Source organism: Emys orbicularis, chromosome 4 (assembly GCF_028017835.1).
Source record: "Emys orbicularis isolate rEmyOrb1 chromosome 4, rEmyOrb1.hap1, whole genome shotgun sequence".
In the NCBI taxonomy this organism is placed as follows: Eukaryota; Metazoa; Chordata; order Testudines; family Emydidae; genus Emys; species Emys orbicularis.
Window position 1 is genome coordinate 21,595,553 of NC_088686.1, and position 27,472 is coordinate 21,623,024.

At 43.2% G+C, this 27,472-nt stretch overlaps 1 protein-coding gene across 2 annotated transcripts in view; it reads right to left on the reverse strand.

Moving 5' to 3' along the window:
• MARK3 (microtubule affinity regulating kinase 3) overlaps positions 1–27,472 on the reverse strand; it is a 108,470-nt gene that overhangs the window by 68,428 nt on the left and 12,570 nt on the right. Inside the window, exons 2-4 of one of the 2 annotated variants that reach the window (XM_065404474.1) lie at positions 26,294–26,332; positions 17,669–17,860; positions 6,908–6,961 (exon numbers count right to left, since the gene is read on the reverse strand). In XM_065404474.1, the coding sequence (XP_065260546.1) occupies positions 6,908–6,961; positions 17,669–17,860; positions 26,294–26,332 (285 nt within the window). The remainder of the gene's footprint in view (positions 1–6,907; positions 6,962–17,668; positions 17,861–26,293; positions 26,333–27,472) is intronic. The other variant, XM_065404475.1, reaches the window with a different exon arrangement.

Sequence of the window (27,472 nt, forward strand, 5' to 3'; positions counted from 1 at the left end):
AAGTGATTTGCACTATAGTATGGTAATTATTTTTCCTACTAAGACATTTGAAACACACAAAATGAAAACTGATTAATGTATTTTTCCAGAATGACTTAGCAATTTTATTTATGTCAAGTTCCTCATTAGGAAGGAATTTTCAGTACAGTACCTAGTTATAAATCATATAAATCGTTGCATTTATAATGTACACAAAATACACTGTATCTTGGTTAAAATAAAGTGAATTTCTGTACTACAGAAACTCATTTTCAAAAAATTACATGTTATATTTTGGAGATGGCTTTTAGAAAAATTTGATTAATCTAACAATACTAGCAGGGAAAATGCTACAAGAACAGGGAAGTACAGTATTCAAGTCAATTTAAAATATGCAGTGGCATTATCAAAGTAATTAGGCTCTAGAAAATAAGTTGTCTTTACACAAATCAATCTCAAGTGTCCCTAGGGAAAAAAAAATACATTTGGGATGAGAGATGGATACAGAGAGGAAACTAGTAGACTGGAAGGCGCCAGCATCACCATCACTGGTTCTGCCACCTAAAGATGACTCATATACAGCTGTAGTGTCAGTGCTTAGCTACTATGTACCATTCTCATCACCACCAAATATTTTATCTAATGTTTCTAAGGTTCCTAGGCTGAGACAGCTTCCACCTTAGCAAACTGCACTGCACATCTTTGTTGTTGATTCAGAGCAGGCTATAAACTATGCTACACAACCCTGATGCTGAAAGATTAACTTCAAACAACATGCAGCAAACTTTTGAAACATCTATCCCCCTTTAAACATGCAGCTGCATGCATGTGTGGATGACTAGGTACATGTCTAACTGGTTCTCTGTATGCACAAATTCTACTCATGTTGGGCATGTGTATTTTCCACAATTACACTTCTACCCCAAGTTTTTGAAAAGTGATTGCAAGAAACCCATGATCAAGCAAAGATGATAACTTAAGAGTAAATCATCATTCAATTACATCACTCTCTTAAAACATGGGATATTCACCAAAAACAACAGGTTAGCAGTTTCATCTCTTTAATGTTAATCTTATCTACATCCCAATATTTTGACACTATTCTGCCAGACTCTCCTTTAAGAAATAACAGGTCATTTGATCTTCAGATACTAAGGAAATGGGTGGCAATAATTTCCAAAAATCTAAATCTAACCCAAACTACTAAAACCAGCTACACAACTGAACGGTAAATATAAAAAAATAAAATGAAAGGGAGAACCATCAAGCCATAACAATGGTTTGAAATTGAGATGGAACAGGCTGAAAACTGGAAAGGGATCAATGAGTACATATTTCTAACCTTGGGTTTTGCTGGTTTGTTAAATCCTGAGACCTGCAAAGTGTTTGCTTTCTGCGTAGTGGCTACTAATTCAAGGTAAGTCCAGGTACAAGCTCCAGATAGTGTATTTCAAAGATCTCTACTAAGATATGGATATTGTTTCTCCTTAGCTGCTCCATGCCTCTCCCTTTTCTCTGGCCATCCCTTTACCACTCACAAAAGAGCTGCTCTGAACCTCCCTGATTACCTGTCACTATCTCTCTCTTTGTCTTTCCATCTCTCCCCCAATTCTTCTTCCAAAGTGCCCTGAGGCCTTGGCTACACTTGCAGATGTACAGTGCTGTGAGTTAAACCTGACTTCGTGCAGCTGAGTAGGGAAAGCGCTGCAGTCTGTCCACACTGACAGCTGCCCAGCGCACTGTCGTGGCCACATTTGCGGCAATTGCAGCGCTATTGGGAGCGGTGCATTATGGGCAGCTATCCCACAGAGCACCTTTTCCCATTCTGGCGCCGTGGGTTGTGGGAAGGGGGCGTGGGAAGGGGGATTCTGGGTCCTGTCCCAATGCCCCGTGATACATCGCTTCGCATCCCAGAAATCCCTTTGTTTCCGTCCACCTTTGGCGCCATCTTTCAACGGTTTCTGTGCAGCGCGATCTGTCTGCGGGAAATGGAGTCCGAACTGCTGAGGCGTATGCTGACGAGTCTCGCCAGCACGTCACGTTTGGCTGTCGAACTATTCCTTAAGATCCAAAGTGACAGTGAGAGTGAGGGTGAGGAGTACGACACGAAATTGTTTGTGGCATTCACGGACATGCTCAGCACCGTGGAACGCCGCTTTTGGGCTCGGGAAACAAGCACCAAGTGGTGGGATCACATCATCATGGAAGTCTGGGATGACGACCAGTGGCTGCAGAACTTTTGGATGAGAAAAGCTACTTTCATGGGACTGTGTGAGGAGCTTGCCCCCACCCTGTGGCGCAAGGACACGAGATTGAGAGCTGCCCTGCCAGTGGAGAAGCGGGTGGCTATTGCAATCTGGAAGCTGGCAACTCCAGACAGCTACCGGTCGGTTGCAAACCAGTTTGGAGTGGGAAAGTCGACCGCTGGAATCGTGTTGATGCAAGTTTGCAAGGCCATTAATCGCATCCTACTCAGAAGAACTGTGACTCTGGGTAACGTGCAGGAAATAGTGGATGGCTTTGCACAAATGGGGTTCCCTAACTGTGGAGGGGCGATAGAGGGGACGCACATTCCTATTCTGGCACCACCCCACCTAGGATCCGAGTACGTTAATCGGAAGGGGTATTTCTCTATGGTTCTCCAGGCGCTTGTGGATCACCATGGGCGTTTCATTGACATTAACACAGGCTGGCCCGGAAAGGTGCATGATGCACGCATCTTTCGGAACACTTGGCTGTTCAGGAAGATGCAGGCCGGGACTTTTTTCCCAGAGCAGAAGATCACGGTAGGGGAAGTTGAAATGCCCATTGTGATCCTTGGAGATCCCGCTTACCCGTTAATGCCGTGGCTCATGAAACCCTACACAGGGAGCCTTGACAGCAGCAAGGAACGGTTCAACTACAGGCTGAGCCGGTGCCGAATGACTGTGGAGTGTGCCTTTGGCCGTTTAAAGGGCCGCTGGCGATCTCTGTATGGGAAGCTGGACTTGGCCGAAAACAGCATCCCCGCGGTTATATCCGCGTGCTGTGCCCTCCATAATATTTGTGAAGGGAAGGGTGAAAGCTTCACTCAGGCATGGACCTCCGAGGTTCAACACCTGGAGGCTGAATTTGCACAGCCAGAGAGCAGGGCTATTACAGGGGCCCAGCGCGGGCTGCAAGGATTAGGGATGCCTTGAGGGAGCAATTTGAGGCTGAAAACCAGCAGTGATATCTGGTGCCCTGCACGGGAGTGAAGTGCAGTAGTTCCAATCTTTAGGAATCAGTGTCTGCTAAGCAGACAAGCAGACTTGCAGTGCCTGTTTATTTCCTGGGCTAAGGAGTCTTTTACTTTATGCAATAATAAAGAATGTTTTCAAAGCCAAAGAATCCATTTATTGAAAAGAAAAAAAATTTATTCATTGAAAAGAAACAAGGGGGTGGAGTGGGGAACAGTACAATCACAGATTCGCGTATGTCCTGTCTGGTATGCTGTGCAGTGAGTGCTGCACTTCAAGACAGCTATACTGCATGGTGATGGGGGTTGAGTGCAGAGGGTAAGGGTCGTGGTTTTCAGGGCTGGGTGGTGAAGATACTGGTGTTGGAGGCAGCGGGTGGCGTGAAGAACACGGAAGTTGGGGAAAGTGGGTTGGAGGTGACAGTGGGGCACAACGGAAAGAGTTTTGGGACAAGGGCTGTAGGGGGGGTGGCGTTTGCGGTACTGCTCCTCTTTCTGCATGGCTACCAGCTCCTGGATAGAATCTGCTTGGCGCTCCAGGATGCTTATGAGCCTATCAGTGCTTTGCTGCCGGTGCGCGGCGCTTTGCTGCCAGTGCGCTGCGTTTTCCTGGCAGATCCTGCTTTCTCTCTCCCTCCAGTTCTGTGCTCTCTCATTCTCTTTAATAGATTGCCGCATCACTTCTTGCAGCATGTCTTCTTTGCTTTTTGTCTCTTCTTGAGTCTTTGCAGTCTCTGAGCAGGTGATAAGAGGGACGGCTGAGGTCTCAAGGTTGATGCAGCTGTATAGGCAAAATGCAACATTTAACAGAGGCAGCATTGTTTATACCAGACAGAGTAATGATTCCCCCCGCACTTAAGGAGTAGAAAACACACAGGGTCTACACAATAGCATAATTTTCCCGTCCGAAACAGAGCACACATATCCCACGGGAGCCTCAAAATGGTGAGTAAGGGGGACTGATTGTTTCAGGGCTGCACTGTCCTCTGGGTTTCTGTGCCTTAGGGAGAGCCAACAGCTTCAGGGGGCACCTACACTGAACACTGTCCCAACATTTTCCACAGGAGTTCGTCCTGGACGATATCTCGCTGCTGAGGGTGACCTGGGAAGCAAGGGAGGGTCTTCTACTGCAATGCGGCTTCCGCCCTGGCCCATATGCAGCTTGCCTGTGTGCAGCAATGGTCCCCCCGCCCCTCGCGGTACAGTGGCGCGGACACGTTAGCCTGGCTGGGACAAGGACCACGGTGGCTCTCCCAATAAACCTGCGCAAGCGCATTGCACACGTTCTGGATGAGACATTCGAGGAGATTACCGAGGCCGATTACCGCGATGTGATAAACCACATCAATGCACTATTCCGCATCTAGGCATGCATGCCTAACCCTCCTCTCCCAAAGAGCCCGCACCGAAAAAATTCCTTCCCGAAAAAAAAAAAAAACTGCTTACCGGGAACCTGCTCTTCTGTTTGTCCTCCACCAAATACCGGCCGCTGCGACTGGCTACCTTCCTCCTGGCTCAAGAAGAGCTCCTGGCTGCATGGCTCCAGGGATTCCGGGGTGTCTCCATCCGGCCCACCACCATCACTCCCGTTTTCCTCCTCCTCCTCTTCCTCCTCCCACCCCCACACCGGCTCTGAAGTGTCCATGGTGGTGCTCGGAGTGGAGGTGGGGTTAACCCCAAGTATCGCATCCAGCTCTTTGTAGAATCGGCAGGTCGCGGGGGGAGCATCCGAGCGGCCGTTTGCATCGCGGGCTTTGCGGTAGCCACTCCACAGCTCCTTCACTTTAATCCTGCACTGCAGGGCGTCCCGGTCATGGCCCCTTTCCATCATGTCCTTTGATACCTTCCCGAAAGTATCGTAATTCCTACAGCTGGAGCGCAGCTGGGACTGTACAGCTTCCTCCCCCCAAACACTGATGAGGTCCAGCAACTCGCCATTGCTCCATGCTGGGGCTCGCTTGGCGCATGGAGGCATGGTCACCTGGAAAGATTCGCTGATAACACTCCATGCCACGCCAGGCTGAGCAAACAGGAAGGAGATTTTTAAAATTCCCGGGGAATGTAAAGGGTCGGTCACATGGTTGGTTACCTGAGGCCAGGGCAGTAGAGTTTGAACTGATGACCAGAGTGGCTAGAACAGGCATTGTGGGATACTGCCGAATAATTCTGGAGGCCATTCACAGCGCATTGGGCGGCCACAGTGGCGCCGCAGCGGCAGCGCAATACTTGCTATTCCTCTTGGAGAGGTGGAGTACATGCAGCGCTGCAACCACGGAGAGACAGCGCTGCAAATGCCTTGCCAGTGTGGACGGGGAGTGAGTTACAGCGCTGGGGGAGCCTTTACAGCGCTGTAACTCACAAGTGTAGCCAAGGCCTGAGTAACTAACAAATCATTTGACTTTCATGTGTAGATTTCCAACAATGCAGTAACCGCTCTTATTTAAAGTGACATACACTTTCATGACAATATTTAAAAACTTCAGTGTAAAACTCATAGCATTAAATACAAAATATGAATAAAGCCAATATACATATAATTACAAATTGCATCACAAATGTTTTAATGCATATTTATACATTTTTGCATTTTTTCTCCACTTCCACTGAAGCTCCCAAAAAAGTGGACTGTGGTGGTTGTTTTTGTGATGATGTGTTGTGTTTTTTACTTAAAATTGAATAAAACTATTTCACAGAGGCTAAAGAGCCATGAGATGATGACTTTCAGTCATAATTTACCTGAGCCAATTTGAACAAAATAACTTACAAATGAAACACTCCATCTCTTAATTTGTTGAGCCATCTAGTCCCCAAAAACTTGTGTTTTCCCTATTTGCTTGTGTGCCATTAATTTAGATAAGAGCACCTATGCATAAGGTCTTTTTACTATTTGTATAAATCTGAATAAGTATCTATGTCATCTAGTGTATTTAGCTTGATTTCACATAAAACAAATTCCTGATATTATATCTTATCCAAATAGGGTAAATCCATACATTTTTATTAAAGTACATACAAAAAAGCCTTTGGCTATCAGGCACAGGTGTGCGCCCTGTGTACAACTCTAGGTCGTATCTGTGTACTTAGTGACAAAAGTAGCATTTATCACTTATTCCTGCTAGCATAGATGAGCCAATATGGTTTCTCTCCTCCAACTTCACTCATCAAAAGAATTATATTTCAATTTGTAGAATCTTTTTTGCTGGTGATTATGTATGAGGCATAGACACGGTTTGACTTTTAGCCCACAGACTGAAACTTTGTAATTGTAAATTTAACAAAGTGACTATTGAAGTGACTCAGACAAAACAGATGCTCATGGATGCCATTTTTACTGAATTGGACCGCATGTGGAAGAAAAAAAAACACCCAAAGGAAGTCAGATGTACTCTTTTTCAGTTTACTTAAGAGTTCAGGCCATTTGAGTAACAAAGTAAGACTGGCAAAAGACATGTAATTGTCTCTGTTTGTAGCTTTGTATGCATTCTTTATTTGAAGGATGTGCTCATCTTGCATGACTGTCCAAAACAGGCCTTTTACAAGGAAAGTTAGCATTAAGATGCAGTAGCTCAGTTGTGTATTTATATGAAATGTGAGGTAGATGTTGCTTCAGGGACCACAGCATGTGAATTCAGGAATCGGAGAAGGAAGAGGTAAAGGGAAACAAGCTGTAGTACAATTGAAAGATAAGAACAGTTAATCAAAGAAGCCTACCTTTTGAAGACTAGTTGGGTTCAATTGTGTTTTGTCAATTATTTTTATTGCAACCTAGAAGAAAAAAGTTTATGATCAATATTTCCAGTTTAGATCTGATTAGCTTGTAACATGGTTACAATTGTTTAGTTTTAGAAATGCAAGGCATGAAATCAGATCAAGAAGATTAAACAGATATAGTTTTATTAATAAAACATTCTGAATAAAAGTCTTTGGAACAAATGACTCAAAGAAAATAAAAGTAGGCTTCAGTTCTGTTGGATGTATTGGACAAAAAACAGCACTTAATGGTATTACAGCAGAGGAAAGTTCAAACAGTAGGAAGTAAGATGTATTGCAATGCAACTTAAATTCTAAATACTGTATTGCAGGGAAGTAATTTTCCTCTAGATTATAATCTTATAAAATACCACCTATATACTGGCAAACTGTGAAAATGTTTTAAAAGCAAAAAGTTTCATAGCAAATTACAGGTATTGCTATACAAACTTCACAGCAGTTAAACTGACCTTTGGCCATTCACTGAAGATGTATGTGCTCAGCGTTAGTATTCTATTAATGTTATTCCCTTCTTGGTAAGAAGAGAAATGGCATCTTATATACAACAAATAAATGAATTACACTGCACAAATTTAAACATTCATTCTTTTATCAGGTTTCCATCTTCTGTGAAAACATTGCACAAACATTTTTGAACCAATTAATTCTTAAAAACTGAAACGTAAGAGTTCAAGAAACTGATCAAGCGAAAATTCAGTGCCAAGGCTGCCACACACTAGAAGACATGAAAGGATCTCCAAATCAAGAGTGTGCAGGGGAGTAAGGAAGGGGAGACACTGTTTCAACTGAGGTACAAAATAAGTTAGAGAGCTTCTTATGACTAAAAGGAGCCCATTTATAGAAATTATCAGATCAGACCCAAAATCCATTTATTCTTGTATCCTGTTCTCCAATGATGGCCAGTACTAGATGCTCCAGAGAAACGTGTACGAAACTCACAATAAGCAGACGTTTCATTGAGCTACCTACAATGATACCAGTCCCTTCTCCAAGTTAAATTTAGGACCTTGTAAGATGTATGAATAGGGTCCTACCAAATACAGGGCCATGAAAAATGCGTCACGGACCGTTAAATCTGGTCTTCCCCCAAGAAATCTGATCTTTCGTGTGCTTTTACCCTACATTATACAGATTTCACAGGGGAGACCAGAGTTTCTCAAATTGGGGGTCCTGACCCAAAAGGGAGTTGCGGGGGGGGGGTCACAAGGTTATTTTAGGGGGTTGCAGTATTGCCACCCTTACTTCTGCGCTGCCTTCAGAGCTGGACAGCTGTGCGCCGGGCATCCAGCTCTGAAGGCAGTGCCCCACCAGCAGCAGTGCAGAAATAGGGGTTGCAATACCATGCCGTGCCACGCCACACTTACTTCTGTGATGCTGCCTTCAGAGCTAGGTGGCCAGAGAGTGGCGGCTGCTGACTGAGGGCCCAGCTCTGCAGGCAGCAGCGCAGAAATAAGGGTGGCAATACCATACTATGCCATCCTTACTGCGCTGCTGCAGGGAGCGTCTCCGCCTTCAGAGCTGGGATCCCAGCCAGCAGCTGCTGCTCTCTAGCTGCCCAGCTCTGAAGGCAGTGCCACTGCCAGCAGCTGTGCAGAAGTAAGGGTAATAGTACCACAAAACCCCCCTCAGACACACAATTCCTTTTTGGGTCAGGACCACTACAATTACAACACTGTTAAATTTCAGATTTAAATACCGGAAATAATTAAATTTATGATTTTTAAAATCCTATGGCCATGAAATAGACCAAAATGGACCATGAATTTGGTAGAGCCCTATGTATGAATAGTGTACATTTTTCCTCCAGTCTTTATTATTTTCTATTTATCAACACAACTTCATTTGCGGTAATGTTCCTCATTCCTCACCAGTCCTCTCTGGTCTTTACTAACCAAATAATTTTGTGTTAGCTGCAAATTTTGCTACTTCAAGGCTCACTACCTTTCCAAATAATTTAATATATTCAACACTGATCCTAGTACAGGACCATGAGGCACCCCACTGTTTTGCCATGAAAACTGTCCATTTAATGCTATTCTGTTTCACGTCACCTAATCAATTTTTGATCCATAACAATACTTTGCCTCTTGCTGCATGACTACTTAGTTTCTTTAACTATCTCTTGTGAGGGACCCTCTCAAATGCCTTTTGACAGTCTAAAATTGTCAACTTAATCTCCTTTATCCACTACTTTACTGACACATTTGACGAATTGTAATAGATTAGTGTGCCTGTTGTCCTCTGCAGAAACAGTAGTGGTTAGATTTAGATACAATGATCTTCCAGGTGTTCACTATTCTATTTTTAATTACTATTTCAACTAGTTTGCCAGGAATAGATCTATGTGTGACAGTGTACCCCATAAGGCTTTATGGGGGGGTGCTTATAAATGTATGCATGATATAACTGGAATAGGGTTTTGCTACATATCTATGTAAAGGTTATGATCTACTGGTTATGTTCATCCTAGTTGTATGCAGGCACCATTTGTGTGTTCAAAGTTATGAACATTGGCTGTATAATTGCTTGATTTCTAAGTAGCCTTAGTTAGAACATTTGGTCACTTCTTGGGAAAGGAATGTGCAAATTAGATGCCCAATCAGGGAGCACTTAACAGACAAAAGAGCTTGGAAGACTCCAATCCACATAAGAAGTCTACCTGAGGACCTTCAAGGTAGCATGTGGGTAATGGCTACTACCTGCAAGTCCTGAGTCATGCATGGGCATGTGACTTGCCCATGTGATTCTGAATCTCCATTTTGTGACTGGATTCTACACAGGGTGAGGAGGGGGTCTCCACCCACAAGAGAAAGTCTATTTAAACCCGTGGGAGACCCTTCCATTTTGTCTTCAACTGGCTAACGAAGGAGCCTCTCCACCACCCCCCCCAGGATACTTGAAGGAAACTGGAACGAAGGACAGTAACTACAGAGGGTGTGAGTGATTGCTGGACCCAGGCTAAAAGGAGATTAGCCTGTAAAAGGGAGCATTCTGGAACTGGTGAGGATCTTATCTGTATTTAGTTTGATTAGACACAGATTTGCACATTTTATTTTATTTTGCTTGGTGACTTACTTTGTTCTGTCTGTTACCACCTGGTAGGGTTACCATATTTCAGCAAGCAAAAAAGAGGACGGGAGGAGCCCCGCCCTAGCCCCGCCCCATCCTGCCCTAGCCCCGCCCCATCCTGCCCTAGCCCCGCCCCCGCCCCCCACTTCCCCCCCTCAGAACCCCCAACCCTCCCCCCGCTCCTTGTCCCCTGACTGCCCCCTCCTGGGACCCCTGCCCCTAACTGCCCCCCAGGACTCCACCCCCTACCTAAGCCTCCCTGCCTCTTGTCCCCTGACTGCCCCCTCCTGAGACCCTCTCCCCATCCTAACTGGCCCCCTAGGACTCTACCCCCTACCTGTACCCTGACTGCCCCAACCCTTATCCACCCCCCCACCCCCAGACAGACCCCTGGGACTCCCACGCCCCATCCAACCACTCCCCACCCCCTGACAGCCCCCCCCCGAACTCCCAAACACCCCCCCCCCCGCTCCTTGTCCCCTGACTACCCCCTCCTGGGACCCCTGCTCCTAACTGCCCTCCAGAACCCCACCCCCTACCTAAGCCTCCCTGTTCCTTGTCCCCTAACTGCCCCCTCCTAAGACCCCCCCCCCCAAATGCCCCCCAGCACCCTACCCCCTACCTGTACCCTGACTGCCCAAAACCTTATCCACACCCTGACCCCCAGAAAGCCCCCCCCCGAACTCCCGACCCCCCCCGTCTCTTGACTGCCCCCTCCAGAACCTCCCTGCCCCTTCTCCGACCCCCTGGCTCCCTTGTTGTTGGCCTTCGCCTAATGTCTCTGTGAGCTTGCTCAGGAACGGCCTGAGCCGTTCGTCCCGGCACGCTGGGGAGGAGCTCCAGACTGCCGGAGGCGATCTGCGAATGCAGGGAGGGAGGGAGGGAGTGATCTCTGCTGCAGGGGAGAGGAGGAGGGGCTCTCTCTGGCTGTCGGAGCCCCATGTAAGTGGCACCATCCGGCCGGCTGCCCTGTTAGCCGCGCGCGCTCTGCATGGGGGGGGGGGAGGGGGGGGGGGGAAGTCCGGACATTTACAAATTCCCCCCGGACGCTATTTTTAGCTCAAAAAGCCGGACATGTCCGGGGGAATCCGGACGAATGGTAACCCTACCACCTGGAACCACTTAAATCCTACTTTCTGTATTTAATAAAATCACTTTTTACTTATTAACTCAAAGTATGTATTAATACCTGGGGGAGCAAACAACTGTGCATATCTCTCTATCAGTGTTATAGAGGGCGAACAATTTATGAGTTTACCCTGTATAAGCTTTATACAGGGTAAAATGGATTTATTTAGGTTTAGACCCCATTGGGAATTGGGCATCTGAGTGCTAAAGACAAGCACACTTCTGTGAGCTGTTTTCAGGTAAACCTGCAGCTGTGGGGCAAGTAATTCAGACCCTGGGTCTGTGTTGGAGCAGACGGGAGTGTCTGGCTCAGCAAGACAGGGTGCTGGAGTCCTGAGCTGGCAGGGAAGACAGGAATAGAAGTAGTCTTGGTACATTAGGTGGCAGCTCCCAAGGGGGTTTCTGTGATCCAACCCGTCACAGTATGGCTTACTGGTCTAATTCCCCAGATCACTCTCAAGACCTTATTTTAAACATAGGTAAAACATTTGCTACGCTCAAACTCTCTGGAAAAGCAGCCATTTCAGGAAGACACTGCATATTTCTGTTAGCGGCTCAGCCACTTCATACTTAGACTTCTTCAGAACTCTTGGATGTGTACCATCTGAGCCTGGAGAGCTACTGATTTTTAAATCATCAATTTGTTCCAACATCTCTTCTTCTGACACCTTAGTCTTGGATAGTTCCTCATCTTTATTGCCAGAAAAGAGCAGTTCCAAGGCCGGTATCTCACCAATATACTCTGCAGCAAAGATCAATGAGCAGAAATCATTTAGCTTCTCAGCAATGTTCTTATTTTCCTAATTGCTACCCTTAACCCACTGACTTCTTTACAGGCTTCCTGCTTCTGACAAAGAATCTCATTTATTTAAATACACTTAAGACTTCACCATTGTGAAAGAGATTCTGGATTCCAACAAGACACCCTTTTCTACTGTGCCAATTTATACACCTTTTACAGTTCTCAAGTGGAGATTATTGTCCAACAGCAGAAGTGCCCACCTTTATACTGGTACATGTTTAAATATCTGAGCTATCAAAGCACGAAATGCACAAATGCATGTTACCATGAATAAATTAAGCAACTGAAAGTAAACAGTGTGAATATGAGAGGGTAGATGTACAACATGGGTGTATGTGGGTAAGGCTGGATCAAACTGATCTAAGTTCACAGCCATTAAAGTTTAACAGGAAGGCTGAATAAGGAAGAGAGGCAACAGTACTCCTTACATTCAAGTATAAAGGGTATAGCTGCAGTCAATCCCTTGGAAGAGGGAGGAGTGTTTGGAGGCTGCAGACACATGTAGGCTGCAATTGCTCCCTGGGAGGACAGAGCAGTGAAACTGGCAGACCCAGAGACGGGAGGAAGAGCCAGAAAATTAGGACAGGGCTCAGGGGAATGCAGCAAGGTATGGGTGGAACAGACCTTGACTGCTGATTAGAGGTCCCAGAGCAGGAACCCAGAGAAGAGGGTGGGCCCAGGTTCCACAACCAGTCACTGGGGAAGTAGCACCGGTCGGGCAGTGCATAGGAAAACTGCCTAAGCCAGTCTGGGAGAAGAGACTTCCTTCCCCCTCCAGCGCCCAATTGGAAGGGGAACCACGACAGTGACCTAGCCAGAGGGGTGAGTCATGAAGAGGCTGCAGCAGCTCCTGGAGCGAAAGAGGGGCTGCAGACAAAGAGAGCAGGAGGGAAGGCTTGCAACTGTGGGGAGAGGTGTCAACCTGGTGAGCTATTTCCCAGAAAGACCAGGAGGGGGCGCTATACCTGCAGTGGGTAGAGCACCCCATCACAGACCTCCAAGCCCAAATCTATTCTAGCTATCTATTGTAAAATAAAACTATTTACAAAATTTACAGGTAAGTGCTGAAGGATGCAGCAAATGCTATGGACACTGAAGGGTTCCCCCTCAGACCATAGGAAGTTGAAAGGAACTGGAGAGGTGCTCGGTCCACACCGCCCCTTATATCCTAAGTTCAGAGCATGAGGCTGAGGGTCCAAAGGACACTGCTAGCAATAATCTTCCTGTCTCAGGTACACAGAGCGCATGAGTGCCCATAGTGAAATACACATAGAGACCAGCACTTAAAGAACCACCTTCACTATCAAAGAGGCCATTATATACAGACATAGGCCTGAACTATGAAGTTCAGAACCAGATCAGCATTTCAATATTTCCACAGTTCATGAGTGTTCAGATTCAAGTTTGTTCTGAGCCTCTCTCTAGACGTAAAACAGTGGTAAGCCGTCACCAGTAGACTACAAAAAAGAATTTTAACTTTGGGGGGATTGGGTAGTACATTCCACTAGAGTATGCTGTGAAAAACCAAAGTTCAGTTTCACTACCATTTTCTGGGGCTAAAGTCCATTATGAAATCTTGAAAAACATCCCTTTAAAAAAAAAAACCTCCAAATACACAGAGTAATAAGTCTCTCTCCTTTGATTCATTACCCTGCATGTGATCAAGACATATATTTGTCTTCACACTACATCAGTCAAATTACTCTTGCCTAGATAAAAAGGCTATTTACACCTTGAGACCTCTTTTGGATACAGACAGGAGGCACAGTGATCCATGGCTTTGTCACCTGTAGACTGGATTACTTTAACATGTTGTACATGGGGCTGGCACCTCAAGACCACCTGGAAATGGCACAAAATGCAGTTGTCTGATTAAGTGGTGCTTCCTGCAGGAAGCATATTAAATTTGTTCTCTGATATGACCTAGCTTCCAATCGGTTTCTGGGTGGCATTTAAAGATATTTGATTCCACCTATAAAGGCTCAACGGATTTGGGTCCTGTAAACTGAGTCCACCTCTCACCTCCATACACATGGCACTACTGCCACCAAAGAAAGCTCTCGGATACCAGTAAGCTGGCAGGATTTGATTTGCCAGTCATCGGTAAATATCCATTTCCCCAGCCAGACACAGCAACAACAAAAAATCCAACAGTAAGAGTCAGCAAGTGCAGCCTCTCATACACTTAGTGTCTGCAGGGATCCAGTGTCACTATCCCAGCAGCTGTGTAGAGCGCCCTCTGTAGCCCCGCTGTCACAGCCCCTCGCTCACTCACAAACAGGAGTACAGGGCCCATCCCTGGGCAGGAGCCATTCAGCAGCGGGGTGGCCGCCCCTGCAGCTGGAGGCTCATCCTCCTCCTTGTGACCCTGATTGGGGGTCTCTGCTCTGCTGGGCCAGAACTGCAACCTCCCCCACACCTTACACCCAGGGGGTGTCTTGGGTCCTTTGGCTGAGCTGAAAGGCCTTTGCAACCCTACTGTCACCACCATCACCCTAATCCTACGCCCCCTTAATTTCCCGCATCTGTGAAAATTAAAAGTTAAAAATAAACAAAGATAAAAATCAATATTAATGATCAAAATTACAGAAAAAAATAAAAACCAAATTCTGCCACACCTAGATACAGTTGACATCCTGGGGAAGAGATAAAACCCTCTTCTTACCTGTTGTACTTAGTATGGTTGACAAAACATCGGCCAGCCCTTCAGAATGGAGACTCTTGATACCCATGATACAAAGCCTACTTGCAAGAATTCCAGACATTGTGGTCAGTGTTGAAGGAGTGTTGTAGATCCTATACCATTACTTTTGAATATCTGCCATGCTCTCTCATACATCAGAAAGGAACCAGTTTCTAATTTGAAACTTCTGAACCTAGCCTATTTCTTTGCAATTAGGAGAGAACTAAGTAGAGGCCTGGGCTCTATTCCACTTCACAGCAGATGACAGATACCTTTATCATTCTGATTCTTTCCTTGGTAGGATGTTGATCAAGATGGAATGAATTTGCACTCTGGGACCTGCTAGGTGCTTTTGAAAATGTTAACGCTATGTCATTTAAATGACAAGTGCCTATGTCACTTCTAAAAATGGGACTTGGGAGCTGACATCATCTAAGTCCCTTAGATGCTTTTGAAAATATGTTTACCCTCAGTTTTATTTTGAGCACTTCAGAATATGGTTGATTATGGTCTGTTGTACTTGAACAGTTGGAAAAAATATAGAAATAGTTGAAAAGTCTCTACAGCATTTTAGTAACTAACTTCAGCATGTACTTTTTTCATGAATGAGTAGTTTTTTCCCCTTTAGTTCTTGAGTTGGGGGCTTTTTAAAATACAGAACTCAAGTGTACAGAGGTATTTTCACTGTGGCAATAAACGTTAAAACTCTATGGAAGAGGTATGACTCAAAGGTAAATTAGCTTTTAAAGTAACATTTTTACCCCTCATACTAGGAATTAGGATTTCTCTCAGTGCATATATCACTGACAGCAAGAGGGCACAGCACAACCAGCAGCACATAATGCTGATTATTCTTAAAGTTCAGAAACATCACTGACCAAAATAGCTGGTACATGACCACAAAAATAGCTGCAATATCTCTCAAAAATACCTCTGAGCAATACCTTTGGGGATGATATTCAGAAACGACATCTATGATTATACGTGCAGTAGAATGATGAATTCTCATATTTATATGTTGTCTTTCCTCCAAAAATAGTTCAAAGTACTTTATACGCTAGTCTTACAAGAACATACCTCTTAAGTGTCCCTCATTTTGAGAGATGTCATTTATTTTAGTCCCCAAATTATGTAAATTCCACACAAATATGATGGTCCCTCACTTTTACTGTTGAAAGTTATTTTCTTCAGAAATGTAACATCACAAAACTGAGGTTAAACAAAGATTTACACCAAAGGGAAAAAGGCATCCTTCATTTTGGGTCTTTGTCACATCCCACCTTTGGGGTCCATGGTATTAACATTCTCTAAACCATTTTAACAGCAAATTGCAATACTACACAATAGCTTAGCACACAAAATAATGATTATTATTAATGCAAAGTGAAATTAAGTAGTCAGAATGTAATTACCCAAATTGGAAGCTAGTCGGGACACCAGCATTATTCTGGAGATAGGTGGTGGGTGTGGGTGGGTGGGTCACCCATTCTAGAGATGACACCTCCATTGCCTCCAGTACCATTGGTTCTGTATTGACTCAGATGTGGAAATGCCACCTATTAAATCCCCAATAGTACTGCATTCAGCAACTTGGTTTTCCTTGTAGATCTTGGCCAATAGGGTCACTTTAACCTCACAATGCCCAAGTTCATGCCAAACCCATCAATTTAAGTCAACAAGAAGTGCTGAAAAGTAGACTGTATCTTTATCCTGCAGTAGACTGAAACTAGCTATTGATAACAAAGGTACAGCAACAAGAAACACCTTCTGTAGCAAATAAACTACTTACTAGTAGGAATATAATTTATTTCCACAGAAAGGAACTGTCAGATGTAAATTATTACTTATTAACTGTATTGCAGTAGCACCTAGGAACCTAGTTATGGGTCAGGGCCCAATTGTGCAAGACACTGTGCAAACACACAAAAAGACTCCCTGCTTCAAAGAGCTTATAAGTGCTATATATTCTGCCTTTGTTTGCATATGCAAAGGAATTCTACTAGCAAATTTCAATACTATTCATTTACTTAACAGGTACTTCAGAACACACATTAGACTTTTAAAAAAGAACAGGAGTACTTGTGGCACCTTAGAGACTAACAAATTTATTTGAGCATAAGCTTTCGTGGGCTTCTGTTTGTAAAGCGGTGGTAATCCCAAATCTCCTCTACTGCTGAGAGACTTAGGTGTCCTATAGAAAACACCTGGAACGCCAGCACTAGCACTTTCTTCGGAAGATCCTCTACATAAGGTGAGAGGATCGCCACACTAATGTCAAGTGTCCTCACAGAGGCCAACATCTTCAGTGTTGAGGCCCTGATTATCCAGCACCAGCTGAGGTAGCGCAGGCACTGTGTGTGCATGACTGACACACTTACCAAAACAATTGCTCTATTCCCAACTCACCAAAGGAGAAAGGAAACGGGGAGGCCAAAAGAAACACTTAAGACACCCTCAAGATAAACATTAAGAGATGTGGCTTTGACAGCAGCCCAGCATAGGGATAACCGGCGAAGACTTGTCAGAGAAAGAATGTCCAGTTTTGAGGAAAATCGCCTTGCCCTGGTCACAGAAAAATGCCGGGAGGGGGGAAGAACAGACGACTGTCACCCAGCAATCATGGCCCAACCCTGACTTTCAACACCACCCGCAACGTCTGCCAACCAGACTGTGGCAACAATCGGACTCCACAGTCACCATAAAAAATAAAACTTGTGAAAGAATCATCCTCAACCTTGAAGAATTGCCAAAGACAACAACTTGCTAACAAACATTTCTTAAAGATCCAGTATAAAACAAGCTCTTTTTTATAAACAGCATTTTGTATACATCACTAAAAGCCAAGAATTTAGTTTTCTATATTTTTTGTTTTTAACATTTCACTTTCCAGCAAATGCATAGCCATTTCTCTCTAACAAAAAATGCCATGCTGTTCTTGGACTCCGCATAACGCTATTTAAAGAGCGTTCAGAACTACCACAATTGAGCATGCTTTACACAGTTAACAAAAGCATTTTACCTCTCTGCCAGTAAGGATGTGTCTAGCCAACTTTACTTTTGCAAAATTCCCCTTTCCAATCGTTTTAAGAAGTCTGTAATTTCCAATATGAGGTTGCTCATCTGCACAGGAAGCTATAGAATTTCTACAGCGAGCTCCAGAGCGCCCAGTTCGAGAGGAAACTTCTTGACGTCCTTCTCCATGAGAGGTGTGCTATGATAAAGATATAATACATGTGTAAGATAAAAAGTGTTAAATAAAACAAGGGTATCATTTACAAAAAACAAGTACTGAAGTGTTACATATCACTGAGTAATTAACTTGAACTGGAGAAATTTCTGTTTTACAGCAATCTAGAATTATACATTTTGCGTGTCACTAGTATATCTGATCCACACACACACTCTTTCCTTATGGGCCTATATGACTGCTTTCACAATTTAACAACTCTCTTCTTGTTCTTTTCTTTTCTAATAAATCTTTAGTTTTAGATACTAAAGGATTGGCTGGCAGCAGGGTATTTTGGGTAAGATCCAAACTAACATTGACCTGGTAATGTGGCTGGCCCTTTGGTGTTCAGAAGAACCTTTTGTATAGTGAGCAGAGTTATAAATAACTTCTCACTTTACTGGACCTAGGTGTTGATCAGGAGCTAGAGAATTGGAATGTAGTAAAGGGGGTTGTGTGATTTCTTTTTTCAGCTTCTTGATAACCAGTGTGGGGGACCAAGAGCACAGTTTGTGATTGGTCGGTGAATCTAACAGCGTTTATCTCCAGTTTGGGAGAATCTGCTCTCTTTTTTGCAGCCTGCCCTGACCTTGCATTTTCAGTGGGGACTACCCTAGGCACCCTGGGTCACATAAGGAAGGATGGGGTTGCTCTGAAGAAACTGTTCCACAGGCTGAGTTTGCTGCCTCCTCAAAGTGTTTTTTAAAATGCTCCCAAACAAGATCTAGTTGAAAAAAAATGGAAAACTATTCCTGTTGAATTTTTTTTAAACCCTTTTGTTCATTTTTTTTTTAAACTTTCTGATTATCTGTATCCTGAACTCACTAGTACAGTACTGTAGCACTTTCTCATGGCAAGGAACAAACAATATATATCATTTGTTAACTGTTAGCTGAATGTAAAACCTTCAAGCTATTTTCTGCTAAAAAAAGCTTTTCTATAACAGAAATGCTGCAATGCCAACAGAAATACATTTTTGTATAGCCACAAACTTTAGAAAGAGAACTTCAATTATCCTGGAAAATAGCCACTAATAATCTGGGTTTAATTGTCAAATCCTATCATGCTGGTATTTGTTTCAAGGCCTTTGGACCAACTGCTCATTCTGAAGTAGTACTAGTGTTAGCATGTATCTAATAAGTCTATATGGGAAAGGAGGATTCAATGCATTTGAGTAATCAGTCGGTTCAATTTAGTGCCATGGGAACTGACTGCCTCCATCCTCTTGCACAGTTGCCAACTTTAGAGGAGAGCCCTGAATTACATCTCTCAGATAAGACTGAAACCAGTGAGCTTTTGCTGGGAGGGTCTACCACAGCAGGGTAGGGTGGAAGCGAATCTGGGTTTTGGTCCCAATTCTCTCCTCCTTCCCACCATGTGGTCTCACTTGGATGCATAAAATAATATGGGACCCCTTGATATACCAAATTAATTCAGACAACACAAGTCCATAAGAGGTATTTTGTGAGGAGGTGAAACCTCTTTCCATGCTTATCTTCCCGCATCTCTTTTCCATATATGATTTAAAGGAAACTCTATAAAACAAAGTCTTATTATGGCTTCCTTGTTTTTGTTCTTCCTTCATTCCTTTTCCTGAGGATGGATTTATTTTAAATCACTGAGTTCAATAATTATTTAAATCAGCAAGGAGGAAACCTTGACATAAATAATCAATTTTAATATTATTTTGCATTTGTACTTTTTTTTAGTTATTTTCCTAAAGCCAGGTTACAATACATACATGTTGATTTGTAACTAAATATAGTCTTTACACTAAATTCAGTACTACTTTTGGCTAAGAGGGTATACTATATCTATATACATTTAAGCAATTATATAGATTAACATACATTCAGTCTTAATTTTTAAATTGTTAGAAAATGTAAATGGTGTGTGTGTGTATATAAACACACACACGACAAATGTGTAATATATATGTGTAATATATATATATATATATATATATATATATTACACATGATTTGTATTGAGTAGCATTTGAATGGAAATTGGAATGCAATTAAACATGCACAAAAACAGCATTTCAGAATTATCACTTAAATAAAACTACCTTTAATATGCTGAATGCATAAGAAAAAAAAGTTTATCAAAACATGTTTCTCATTAAAATTGATTTATTAAACAAAAGGAACTATTATCTGTAGTTAATTGAACTGTTTCCGGTCACCATGTTCTTCAGGATTTTAGAACTAATAGATTTCATTTTTTTATGCCTCGTTTTGATTTATGGATTCAAAGAAGAAAACAAAGCTTTCTCCACTTTGATGGACTAGTCCTTGAACTGAACTAGTAGAATAAACTGAGAAGAACAAAATATTCTCTTTGCACCTACAAAAGCAGGGCTACTGCTATCAAAAGCTGGTTTAGCACTTGAACAAACTCTGGATCCAGGTGCTTAACCACTAACTTCCACCAGTTCAGGGGTCTGACTGTGTTTAAAATTTTGGCAGCAAATATATACTGCTTGGATTTTTTTTTACATTTAATTTTAATGATTGATTGTAGACAATTTAGGCTTTAACATAGGTTGCCATATTTCAGATTTAATATTAAGTGTAATTTTTAAATAAAAATTTATTTAAATTAAAAAACCCTTTAAAAAATCAATTTGTATCCACCCTGTTTTTCCTACTCTCCATTTACCCAATATTTTTATGTATCCTCTATACAGTCCACCCCAACCCACAGGACGTAAACCATACACACCTTTCACACTCGGGTATCTAAACACTGCCCCCAACCACAAGTTCTTGCTGCCTAGCTTGTGTCCCTCTGCTGTCATTTCCCTGTTGGTGCTGCCCAGCTCAACCTCCAATGTGGCTCCCAGCCAGTCACCTCTTCCTTCAATTCCTCACTCTGCTTGCAGCTTCTACTACTCTTCTAGCTGGGGGCAGCCTAAAACCCAGTGCCCCAGCAATCCTCACTGAACTGGAAGAATCACTCCAGCAGAATTCTATTTCGCTCCAAGCTCAGCTACATGCACGAGATCACAAATGGACTGCAGGAGTGACAGGGCTGCAAATGCACAAGTGTCAGTTGCAACACATAATGCTTAGCCCCTTTCATAGATTTTAAGGACAGAAGGGATCACTGTGATCATTTAGTCTGATCTACATAACACACGCCATAACCCTACTCTGAATTAACTCATACTTCAAGTCCAAAACCAGTGGTTGAACTAGAGTATATCTTTTAGAAAAACATTCAATCTTGATTTAAAAATCTCCAGTGATGGACAATCCATTAAAACCCATGGTAAGTTGTTCCAATGGTTAATTACATTCACTGTTAAAAACCTGTGCTTTATTTCTCGTCTCAATTTGTCTAGCCTCAACTTCCAACTATTGGATCTTTTTATACGCTCTCCAATTTATCAACATCTTTCTTCATTGTGAACACCAGAACTGGACACAATATTCCACCAGTGACAAATATAGAGGTAATAGAACTTCCATACGACTACTCAATAACCCTTTTTATACATGCAAGAATTGCATTAGCCCTTTTGGCCATTGCATCACACTGGGCGCAGCTTATGTTCTGCTGATTAGCCACAAAGACGCCCCACATCTTTTTTAGAGTCCCTGTTTCTGGAGAATAGTGTTGCCCATCCTGTAAATAAAGAACAAAAAATGCAGGACGAGGTGAATGATCTTACATTTGGCCGTATTGAAACGCATATTGTTAGCCTGAGCCCAGTTTACCAAGCATTCTAGATTGCTCCGTATCAGTGACCTTTCCTCTTCATTATTTACCACTCTCCCAATCTTTGCAATATCTACAAACTTTATTGGTAATGATTTTACATCTTCTTTCAGCTCATTGATAAAAACATTAAATAATGTAGGGCCAAAGAACTGATACTTGTGGGGTACCATTATAAATACATGTGCTCAATAATGATTCCCTCTTTAAAATTAAAAACTTGTTTAATGACAGGTCTCAAAATGTAATCTATTTAATGTATGCAATGTTGATTTTGAATCCTTCCAGTTTCTTAATCTTGTCATGAATTTCCAAGTCAAATGCCTTATACAGACATCTAACTATATCACATTAACCAACCTGTAATCTCTTCTAAATTCTATTTTTCATAACCCTCTGCTGACAGGCATTACATGTTACTGTCCTTCAATTCTTCAGTAATTGAGTCCTATCTGAGATAGTCCATCCTTTTGCTTGGGCCCAATTCAGGCCTATAATTACCTGGGTTGTTCCAGAGGACAGAAAGAAAGCCAGTGTTCCAAGACTTACTGAAAACCAACAGTAATGGTCCAGTAAACTCAGCAGCCAACATTTTCAAAACTCTTGGATGCAAGTTGTCTACAGCTGCTGCTTTTAAAAGATCTAACTTTAGTGGCTGCTATATAATTAAGAAAATTATATAATTAAGAAAAATGAGGGGAGGGATAGCTCAGTGGTTTGAGCACTGGCCTGCTAAACCCAGGGTTGAGAGTTCAATCCTTGAGGGGGCCATTTAGGGATCTGGGGCAAAATCAGTACTTGGTCCTGCTAGTGAAGGCAGGGGGCTGGACTCGATGACCTTTCAAGGTCCCTTCCAGTTCTAGGAGATAGGATATCTCCATTAAATTTTAATAACAAATTTTTTTAATTTTAAAAAGAATGTTATTGTTGGCATAGAAAAGTGTTTTAACATCATATGACATGAATACATCATCTGGCTTTTTCTCAAATACAGAACAGAAATACTTATAGAACACTTCTACCTTTTCTGCATTATTATTAAGAATTCTACCATTCATCTAGTAAAGAACCAAAACGATTGTTAGGATTCCTTTTGCTCTGAATATATTTAAGAATCTCTTTATTGTCCTTAATTCTGCATGTCAGATGTCCTTTTGCTTCCCTTACCAATTTTCTGCAATTCCTAGCTTATATTCACTGCTTTCACTCTCCCCATTTAGCTATATCTATCTATCGATATATCAATTTCCACTTTTTTATACCTGCTTTCACTTCCCCTCTAAGACAAGCTGTTTTTTTAACCTGTGTGTCCTCTCTCAATGGTGCTTTTTGGACATCTAGTAAAATGTTCTTATACAGTTCCCAATTACCATTCTCCATTTTCTGTTTATATTCTCTCCACTCAACTGATTTGGCTCAACTGTTTTCAGCTTTGTGAAACTGACCCATTTGCAGCACCAAATATATTGACATTACTGGTTTGGAATTACTCTGTTTGCACATAAAAAATGCAATCAAATCAATCACAGAACTAAAATTAGTGGTTGCTTAAGTGCAAGTGATCAATTCTTCTTTCTCGCGGTCAAGATCAGGCCTAATATTGAATTCCCCTGGGTTGGATGCAACACTGAGTTAGGAAACTTACTCCTGAGGGAATTCTGCACCAAAAAAAATTAAAAATTCTGCACACAATATTTTAAAATTCTACAATTTTTATTGGTCAATAAATAAATATGGAGGCTCCAGCATAGCAGCAGGGAGCACAGGCCACTGGCTGCACAGAAGTGGGAGATCACTCTGCAGCTTCCCTGCTCCCAGGACACTGACTCAACGGTTAGGCTGCACCCAATCTGGATACAGTGCAAGGGCCAGGTCTGCTCCATAAACACCCCAGGGCCCTGCCCCTCTGCGGCAGGCACACCAGGTGTGGGCAGGCAGGCTCAGCCCAGCAAGATCTAAGCGTGGAGGGGCTTAGTGTCGGGGGACCCGGGGTGGGTTGAGAGGGTTCTGTGTGGGGCAATCTGAGTGCAGGTGGCTCAGTGGGGGTCCGGACGCAGGGGGGATCAGGATGCACAAGGGCTCGTTGGGGGGTTCCAGGTGAAGGGGCTATGGAACTCTGCAGAGGGTCCAGGTTAAGGTGGATATGGCTCAGAGGAAGGGTCTGGGGGAGATGGGGCTCAGCAGGGGGCTCTGGATGTGGGGGCTCAGTGGTGTTAGGGGAGTGGGGCTTGATGGAGTGGGGGTCTGGGTGCAGCTAGTTGGGACTCAGTGGGTTGGGGTCTGGGTGGTCCAGGTGCGGGAGGGGGCGGGGCTCATCAGGGTGGGGGTTTGAGTGCAGGGGGCTCAGTGGGGGCTGGTCTGGGTGCAGTGGTCCGGATGCAGAGGGGGTAAGGCTCAATGGGAGGAAGTGGTATCAGGGGCCCTCCGAGTGCAGGGGGTGAGGATCAGTGGGGCAAAGGTTCAAATGCAGGGGACTTGGTGGAAGGATTCTGGGTGCAGAGGGTGAGGCTCGGTGGAGGGAGTCTGTGTATGGGGGGGGGGGAGATCCAGATGCATGGGGGTTGGGCAGATGGGGGAGCAGCTCCCCATACAGTGACCACTCCCTACCGTGGCTGAAGAACAATGGGGGCAGGAAGCGGGGAGGGTATGGTGCTTCCTGCAGCTGGAGGAGGTTTCTGGAGGTGGGTCTGACCCAGACCCAGCCACTCCTTGCAGGGGGAAGAGCAACTCCCATCCTCTCCTGCCTCTAGCCCAGCCAGAACTAGCAGCTGAGCCGGGTGCAGAATAGGAGCCACTGGCTGGAGAGTCCCCGCCCCCACCTAACCCCTCAGTGATTGACCTCTCTGCCAGCTGCTCTGGGCACCTGAAATGACGTGCCCATGCTGCTGGGGAGGGGCAGGTGATCACTCTTGCGGCTTCCCTGTGAGAAAGTCATTTTTCTGCAGGGAAGAAAAGAAATCTGCAGGGGACATGAATTCTGCGCAGACATAATGGCGAAGAATTCCCCCAGAAGTAGAAAATGACATCTATAATTTTTTTTATAAATTCCAGCATGAGATCTACTTCTGCTTGTGAAACTGATGGTAGAGCAGAGGGCCTGACACTGTACAGGTATAATGCAAAAGGCCAAAAGGCAGGGATATCAATTATCAAAGAATTCTGTTCCTATGCACCCTTTCAGAGCTGTAAAATGCTAAACAATTAAATAAGTCCCCCTCTCATATGAAAGGGTAATTATTCCTCTATTCCATCTTCCTGAAGTATCTGATTTACACTAGCTTTCATTTTCTCAGCTAGGGCAATTTTCCACACAGTAACTTCGATGAACTTGCTAAATTAAGATGCAATTTTTTGTTAAAAGCGGGATGATGCAGCAGCATATTAAGAGTAGATGAAGGCTCATTAATTGTGATGGCGACAAAAGCCACCCGTTAAGTTATAATTCTTACTACTTCGATCAAATCACCTTTTTAAAAAATGTCAACGTTTATGGCTACTACATCCTCAATATGAGTTCCTATGAAAATACACTTTTTGTATTAAATTTGAGAGTATGATTTTTTTTTAAAATAGCCCAAGCCTTCACTCCATGGTTGAAGAGGACGTTTGCATGTACTCTTCTTTCAATGCATGTAGCAGAAGTCACAGGGCAGCACAAGGTGACCAACAGGCAAAGTTCCTTCTGCTACACTGGGTCTCCACATGTCGGAAAAAAGGACAAGAAATCTCCTCTACCACCTATCCAAAGCATTCCCAAAGGAGCAGAGGGTAATTGATCCAAAAAGTCACTGCTTGTCCAGGAAAGCTTGGGGAAGCTGAGAAGCAAGAGAAGTAGAACAGTATCTCCTATCCTGCTAATGGAGTTACCCACTTTCCCTGGCAAGCAGCATAGCTCACAAGCTGCTTTCCTGACCAACTGCTTCAATGCATTGTTAACCCACCAGCACATCCCTGCCCCTCCCCTCCCCCCAGGCTTATCCTTAGAGAAGCAGTTTGTTTTTTTCACAGGCAGAGTCCCAACCTAACACATGCAGTTCTGCCCACTGGTTTTCATCTAGTAAGGGCTTCTGTAACAGCCCCAGCCTTCAACCAGGAAGTGAAGGGCAGGCTGGGGCCAATTAATAACTTTTAAAGTCACAAATAAAATATTAATATTTTAACCCCATTTAGGGTTATATTAGCAATTAACTTTTTTTTTTAATTAAATGACTGGGGTGTTAAACATGTGGAAACAATTTTAAAAAATGTAAGGCTCTTCTATGACACTCACCACAGCAGAGTGTCATAAAATGACTTTATCTTCGCATCATGGTCAGTTAAGGAACAACTGCATTGTCCTATAGATGGCAAACTGAGGCACAGAGAGACTGTCTAACCAGAGATCACACAGGAAGTCTGTAGCACAGCCAGTATTAAAATGTGTCTCCTGAATTAATTTTCCATGTATTGATACATGCAGTGCCCTAATCCAAAGTCTTAATCTTTAAACTTAGCCACCTCTGTGCAAGAGTTTAAGATTATTTTAGAAACCACTTCTCCATTTCCAACCCAGAGAGACAGCTTTACTCCATGGGGATTCTGACTCCAGGAAGACATTTAAGGAGAAGGAGCACAGGACTTCCCAGTTGTTAAACACCTTACTGCAGGAGATCTGATTGAGTCTAAGCTTTCAGAACACAACGCAAAACCCACCTTTTCGCAAAGGCCTTCCCCCAGTGAAGAGACGACATCCTTTCTCAAGGCCAGATAATGATAAGCATGAAGAGAAAAAAAAGAAAAAAAGAAGAAAAGGAAAAAAGGAAAAAGCAAATGAAGCATGGAGGAGCAGACAGTTGACATTCCTTTGGACAATGTTAGCTCTACATTACAGCTAAATATTCAGAGCTTAGACACCACGATGGGTGCATCAGAAACACTCAAGACAGAAAGGATGATTAGATTCACTAATTAGTAAGATTCCAGAGTTAAATATAGTACTCTAGGAAGTTGCTAATAGAGCTGGGAAACCTGGGGTAAATGGAACTTTATTTTAAATTCTTCAAGTGGGCATAAAGTATTAGACTACACACAGGGTTTGGAAAAAAAAAATGTACGTGTTCACTCAGGCTTTCTATGAAGCTTTGTTGAGAGGGCGGCCCAATGATATCAATTTCTAAAGAACCAAAACTGTCTTTTAAAAAATTGAAGTCTCTAGCTCATGTGGTTATGACGACAGCCTTCCACATAGCAAGCAAACGTAAGCCAATATATAGTGCTGTCTTCCAAAGTCTGCAGACATCTCCACTGCCTCTGCTGTGACTCATAGCTTTGTGCTACAGCAAAATAAAGGGATCTGACTTATCAATTTTTATGGCTGCTATATAGAACCCTCTGGAAAGTAATGGAGCCAATAAAAATCATGTCAATTTAACTAGCTGCACCACGTGTGCTTTTTTAAATTTCAATGGGAAAACGTTAAAAATCCCATTCCCTGCAGTGTTTATAATTCAAACATCATGCAAATATTTGAGAAATTAAGTAAAACTGAGGAACTGACTCGTTTTTTCATTGTCCACGCCCAGATACAGAAAGCAAACATAACAAATTGGATGTTTGAAATTCAATTTCATAGTAACCTAGTGTTATTTATAATATAGGTGAAGTGGGGGAAAAAAAGTAGACCATTCCCATTTAATAAGTCACATTATGAAGTTACTGGAAATATTAGAGCACCATAAGGTATTTAAGCCCAGGTTCACTCCCCTCATTCACACTGAGTAGTAGTACCTTTACCTTACTTCACACATAATCCAATTGACATTTATGGGACTATGCATAGTACTATTCAACATGAGTAAGGACTCGGGAATCTGGCCCCTACGGCATTAGCAG